This window comes from Adiantum capillus-veneris, chromosome 13 (genome assembly GCF_014529385.1).
Source record: "Adiantum capillus-veneris isolate H3 chromosome 13, ASM1452938v2, whole genome shotgun sequence".
In the NCBI taxonomy this organism is placed as follows: domain Eukaryota; kingdom Viridiplantae; phylum Streptophyta; class Polypodiopsida; order Polypodiales; family Pteridaceae; genus Adiantum; species Adiantum capillus-veneris.
Genome location: NC_140943.1, coordinates 139,349,250 through 139,356,202, shown reverse-complemented (window position 1 = coordinate 139,356,202; position 6,953 = coordinate 139,349,250). Strand labels below are relative to the sequence as shown.

The following is a 6,953-nucleotide window of genomic DNA, read 5'->3' as shown; positions in this document are numbered from 1 at the left end:
GCCCGGGATAGTCATGCATGGTCCACATTAGAATACCTCTGATCAAAGCATTCCGTCGTCCTGTGTGTCGGCTCATATCCACCACCTCTATGCCAATCCACAATTGTTGTAGCTCTTCCAATAGTGGACGAAGATACACATCCATATTCCCCACTTTATATCGCCCTGGCACAATCAAGCTTAGCCATAGGTGCCCCTTCTTCGTAGTCAACCACGGGGGAATGTTGTAGTTGACAATGACAACGGGCCATACACTGTAAGATGTTGATCTGTGACCAAATGGATTTACGCCATCCATAGCCAGGCCTAAGCGCAAATTTCGAGCTTCCCTGGCAAAATCCGACCATGTTCCATCTATATGTTTCCAGGCTACGCAATCTGCAGGAATTCGTAGCACACCATCCGAAGATTTATTCTCCTCATGCCATGATGCTAGGGCGGCCATGGACTTACATTCGAAGAAATGCTTGATGCGAGGAAGCAAAGGAAAATGTCGCAAAACCTTTTGTGGAATTTTTGTCCCGTGGAGATCTACTCGATATCTTTCGGAATCACATTTCGGACACTTCTCCATGTCTGTGTATTCCCCTCTGAAAAGAATGCAGTCATTAGGACAAGCGTGGATAGAATTGTAATCCATCCCCAAGTTTCGCAAAATCTTTCTTGCTTCATCTCGGGAATCTGGCATCACATTGTTAGCTGGTAGTATGTGCTCTTTCAGTAATCTACACAACATAAAAATATGATACAGTCGTGTAAAAATCTATAAGATCATTATACATTTAGAGGTGCACGGAGATTAGAACCACCGGGTTATCATCTCGTCTTTATTGGTCAATACCTATATTTGTGGGTACAAGAAATCTACACACCCACGTCTACATGATACTGCATGTAGTGGACAAAATCCCTTTGCCTCTTCTCTAGCTGTAGCACTTCACTTCATCTTAACATCTTTTCACAGTAGATCTTTTCACTGTTCATCTAACTCTAAACCCTAAACCGTAAGTAATTCTTGCGTGGACTCGATCTAATGTAAATAAGCGTAAATCTAAATAAACGTAAATCTAACTAAAAATAAAGCTAAATCTAATTTAACGTAAGTCTAATGACTAGAGGTTGTCTAGATGGTCATTGTGTCGGGGATGTAGTGACTCTTGCCGCCCTGAAGATCCACCTTCTTCCCTATCTTCTGAAGACATTTCACCAGTACTTTTGGATCGACGGAGTCCACCATGAGTGAAGACAGCAATACCCTATATTCCATTGAGGGCTTTCTTCACCCGCTTCATGTAGGCATCGCAGTCTATGGAGACCTAAATCTAATCTAATATAACGTAAATCTAAATCTAGCTTAAATAAACGTAAATCTAGTTAAAAATAAACCTAAATCTAATTTAATGTAAGTCTACATATAACCTAATTTTTAACGTCTTTTAAGATAGTTTCCTACGACGTTATAACTCTCTTCTTCTTGTGTGTGTACGCGTGTGTGGATGTGTGTGCCAATAAAAAGAGATAAACGGTATAACCTTTCTATCACCCATGCCAAGTATGATAGATTGATTATGCCATTTCTCTCTTGAATAATAGGTCTTCAGTTCAACTCCTCGTCGGTTAGATCTTTAGGTCTTTTAATTTTAATTAGTTTCCTACGACGTTAAATTAGTTTCTCTCTCTTTCTCTTTCAATGTGTGTGCGTTTTTTTGGATCGTATGCATGTTTTCTCTCTCTTTTCCTTTCTCAATGTGTGCGTTTTTTGTTTATGCATGTTCTCTCTCTCTTTTTCTCTCTCAATGCGTGCGTTTTTTGTTTATGCATGCTCTCTCTCTCTTTTTCTCTCTCAATGTGTGTGCATTCTTTGTTTATGTATGTGTGTGTGCGTTTTTGTTTTTGTTTGTACTCTCTCTCTCTCTCTCTCTCTCTCTCTCTCTCTCTCTCTCTCACACACACACACACACACAAAACACTGTGTGTGTGTGTATGTGTGTGTGTGAGAGAGAAAGAGAGGGAGAGAGAAAGAGGGGAAGGGAACATGAGAATGAGGAGAGGGAAGGAGCATACCTGGCTCTCCTTCCTCTCCTCGTGTGTGTGTGTGTGTGTGTGTGTGTGTGTGTGTGTGTGTGTGTGTGTGTGTGTGTGTGTGTGTGTGTGGAGAAGAAAAAGAGAGAGAAAGAGAGAGAGTGAGGGAGAGCGTTACCTGCTCTTTGCTTGAGAGCGTCGAAAAACTCAGATCTGAGATCTGAGTTTTTGGGCGCGTTCAGTTATTTTTTTTACCCCAGCCGGCGTCGCTATGAGCGTCGCTATAAGCATCGCAAATTTACAAATAAATTTGCGACGCTCATAGCGACGCCTGGAAAATTTTTTTTGAGCGTCGCTGTGTGAGCGTCGCTAATATGAAGAACCTCTTGTAGTGCAACTTTGGCTATATCTACGACTTTAGGTTATTACATGTCTACAATGTATACATTGACATCCGAGAACCCCAAATTTATCATTTGGGAAAGTGCAAGTCCGCAAGTTATAGATCACACAATTATAGTCTTCAAAGATGTAAATTAGCCTTGATTATACTCAAGCCCGCAAGTCAACAAAGCATCAGAAGGAAATATCAGCACAACAAAAAGCTAGGTGTGCAATATGCATACATGGTGATAGGTGTAGTGTGTAATACAAGTTTTTTATGTAGCATGCACTAAAGTGTGTGAGAGCAAGTAGCACAATGACAAACACACAAAGGGAACACAAAGACTACCCCCTTTTGGTCTCAAGTAAGGGTATACAAGGGAGGGGTAAGTGCTATGTCTCCCATAGAGAGATAAGATGGGGTCTCCCATAAGATAACTAAAGTGAGAGAGGAACGTGTCAAAGAGAGAGTACCCATAGTATGGGTCCATAGTGGTATGATAACTCTTTCCACTTACAAGAAATAGAGTGTGAGCTTCCATGTGCAATATGCTACACATTTGCTAAATCATAGAATGATTAGACCACTTGAAAGTCCTCTTTTTGGAGGAGAACAACCAGACCATCAAATCTAGAACATCGTGTACCACAATCGATTTTTCGCAAATAATGGTTCACTAAATCTAGATCATTGTACAGCATTGACCTTTCACAATTGAGGGTAATATCTTCAAATTTGCATCATCAAAACATTTTCAATCCATTTGTGGTCGAATACTGGAATGACACAAACCTTACCATTAGCAGAAGAGAAATTTGGAATAAGACTAATCAAATTCAAACAAGTGTCATTGCACCATTTAGAAAATAGATGCCGAGAACACGATGAATTCTACCATCCACAACAAAAAGAAAATGTGTAACCTTATGATATTTAGATGAAAACAACATTTAGCAACCACAGCTATTTGCAGGTACTTGTCACACTAGTGTTCAAAATTCTAATGAAAATATCAATTATGAGATATTGGTGCACACACATTCAAAATCTATGTCAAAGAGACTGTCGAGAGGCCTCATGCATCGTATGATGAGTTCAAGACAAAAGTAAGAGAAGCACAAAAAACCCATGCAAGGGTGATAACTATGCATTGATTGAGCATTAAGGAGATTCCAAGCACTTTGTGCTTGCAAGTAGTCATAGTGCAACCACAGGCACTATTGCAATTCCTATGAAATTCTAATCTCAACTAGTGCTATTTTTTTGCATTGATCTTCTTTTTGAGCCCCATGCACTAATTAATGCTTACGACATTGCATCCTAGTAATGACCTCTATCTTGATCAGCAATTAGGCATGTTGTCTTCTTGGAGAGCCGCATGTAGCCATCAGCAAAGTGAGGGAATGTCACATTACAGTGTGCTACATAGCCAAATTTGATGACACTACCCTTGAGGTGCATGTAGAAACTAGTACCAGCCTCGACATTAAGCATGGTGCTCTTCGATTGCAAAGCAAATGCTAATGAAGGTGGCACTCTAACATTCCTACCTTGGAGTCGTACTTGACGTGGATGTTGAGCAGCATTTGCACCTTGGGAGAAAGGAGGCAACACTCCGGACGCGATCGACATGCCCTCATACAAGAGATGCCACTTGAGAGGCTCATAGTAGTATGTTCCAAACATGGGTGTGGGATTCTTGATATCCAAAGAGAGGAGGACATCTGAGTTTAGCAGAAAGGGGGAATTGTCAGCATTTGTGGCTTGTTGAAGGACCGAGGAGGCAACATTGCTGGATTTCGACGACGACGATGAGGACATAGTTGTATTGGGAGGGAGGACTTGGAAGGCGGCGATGGTGGGGTTTTCGACGGAGACGTGGACATGGGCGCCAGCGAGCGTGATGAAGAAGAGGAGGGTGAAGAGGAGGAGGAAGGTGGAGAACATGATGAGGAGGAGCTTGGTCTTGTTGTTGAAGGTGATGTGGAGGGTGCAACCGGATTCTGGATATTGAGGCTTAGAGAAGGCTTTGTGGGGAGGGGACTCCATGGCTATGGAAGAAGAGGCTCAAGCTTTGGCTATGCCGGATACTCCTCAGCTAGCTAGCTTCCCTGGAAGGCCTAGCTAGGCCACCTTACGTGAGAGCATGCGAAGGGGAGGCCAACGTGAATCTTAGTGGAATTCGTTTTAAGGCGAGGAGGCCTCAGCTTTTTGGCGTTGGCCATCCTTTGATTGTGTGCAGGTGGTCCCTTCATTGGGTGCTCCTCACTCGGCGGCCTCAGCTTTTCAGTTTGGCCATGGATGCAGCTGCTCCTTCACCACCCCTTTCCATGCATCGATGGATTCGAGCCGCTGCTTTTCCATGCAACGGCCAACCCACAAAAGGCGCGTTGAGTGAGTGAATGAGAGAGAGAGAGAGAGAGAGAGGAAGAAGATTGTTTTAACGTCGCAAGAAACTATCCCAAGAGACCTTAAATATCAACTAGGAGAGTTGAACTCAAGACATGTCATGCAAGAGGGAAATGGCATAACCAATCTACCACACTTTGTGAGAGAGAGAGAGAGAGAGTCCCAAGCACCGGCGTAAGTAGGAGATCGCCACATTTAAGCAAATATGAGTCAAGTATGTGTATGCAAGTTCCAAGGTTAATTTTCAAATAACTTTAATTGCTTTGCTTGGTGGGCAGTGCTGTTTGTTGTACATGTTCTGATATATTTTGGAGCACAGTTGGTTACTTTGTTAGTTGGAACAATCGGACGAGCAAGGAGTCTTGTATGTCGATCAAATAACGTAGTGCAGAATGTATACGAGGAGGAGAATGCTAGGATAAAGAGTTGTTCTCGTGCTACAAAACAGTTAAGAGAGGAGAACATTGGGTTGCAATATGTAAGATGCATTACCAAACATGTAACTAAACTAAACTTAAGGAAGCATCGACAAACTCAAAAAATACAAAAAGCATCAACATACTATAAAAACTATACTGCATTACCGACGTGACAATCGTGTATGAGTGTCATCCAATTGTGCAAGTTGGAGAGCAATGTTTGTATCACGCTACATAAAAACAATGTGAATAGTAAAACATTTCATCTTGTAGTGAAGCGTCACAGAGTGACACTACAAGAGGTTATGTGCACTTGTGACGGCTGTAGCGACGAAAATACAATGGGTTTTTAAAACCCCCGGCGTCACTAAAACCGTCGCAAAAAGCTTCGCAACAAAAACGTCTCTATGAGCGTCGCTATAAGCGACTCTATATGCATCGTTATAAGCATCGGTATATATAGACGCGTATAGCGATGGTTCAGTTCCTTATTTAGCGACGCTGTAGGACCTTACATAAAGACGCCTATAGTGACGCTCGAGAATATAAAAAATTGGGTGGCAGGGCAATGAATCACTACAAGAGGTTGTGTGCTCTTGTGACGCTGTTAGCGACGGAAATACACTGGGTTTTTATAACCCCCGGCGTCGCTAAAACCGTCGCTATATGCGTCGCTATAATCGTCGCTATGAGCGTCGCGAAATAGCGACGCTCATTATAGCGACGTTTACACAGAAGACTATAGCGACGCTACAGAGCCATAAATAGCGACGCTTATAGCGACGCCCGAGAGAATTTTTTTTTGGTGGCAGGGCATTCAAGAATTTTTTTTTGGTGGCAGGGCATTGAATGCCCTGCCACCCATCAACCATATTGTACTTGATTCACTTTTTAAAAAAAGTGCAAGGGTAGATAATAGACCCAAAATAATCACCCACAAGACGCGTTGTTTGCAAAATTGACAATTGTACACATCATAGGCAAAATGAATTGATTGGCAAATGTAATAATGACAATTGTACAACATCATAGGCATAAAGAATTGATTGGCAAAAGGAACTGCGGTGACAAATGTAATAATATATATGGTTCAAAAAGACGTATAAAATCAGTCTCATGATACATAAGCTATGAGAAACCCTAAACTAATGCTATCTAGCTACGGCTAAACTGATGTCGTTTAGTCAGACGTCTCATCGCGTCCAAGCGGCGTATCTGTCGGATTCTCCAAAAAAGACAATAAGACAGCTTTCAGTAAGTATAAACATATAACGACATTTATAAAACAATACAAAAAATAAAAAAGAGTAAACCCTAATACTAACCATGCCGCCGCGAGAACTGAGAATGTCCATCAGGGCGTTTAAGCCCTTCCTGCCTGCGTACTCACGCTCGTACGGTGTGGGATCACGTCCTGTCATCGACCACTGTCAAAACATACAAAGATTTCATTATGTTAGAATTAAAAAACTCATAAACCCTAAACTATCAAACATAAAGAGCAATGTGAAAACACTTACAAAATCGGCCTCAAATGATGCCCATCCACCGCTCCCCAAGTGGTGCGAGCTCCCTGCCTCTACTCGCGCTCTGGCTGCATCCTTTTGTTGCTTCCACTTGTCGGGATTCTCGCGCGCTGCTTTCTTCGCATTCTTCCAATCTTCTTTGGCCAGCCAATCTGGCCTGTTCCACCCATTCTTGATTGCTTTTTGCACTTT

General features: G+C 42.2%; 1 protein-coding gene across 1 annotated transcript; it reads right to left on the bottom strand.

The window, feature by feature from the left end:
* Window positions 1-3,411: 3,411 nt before the first annotated feature.
* LOC147444959 (uncharacterized) lies at window positions 3,412-4,753 on the bottom strand. Its single transcript, XM_086527972.1, has one exon. The coding sequence runs from the start codon at window positions 4,454-4,456 to the stop codon at window positions 3,728-3,730; it is 729 nt and encodes a 242-aa protein (XP_086384098.1). The 5' UTR covers window positions 4,457-4,753; the 3' UTR covers window positions 3,412-3,727.
* Between the last annotated feature and the right edge of the window lie 2,200 nt (window positions 4,754-6,953).

Coding starts and splice junctions, on each gene's coding strand:
- LOC147444959 (XM_086527972.1), bottom strand. CDS start 4,456: ATGGAGTCCCCTCCCCACAAAGCCTTCTCTAAGCCTCAATATCCAGAA.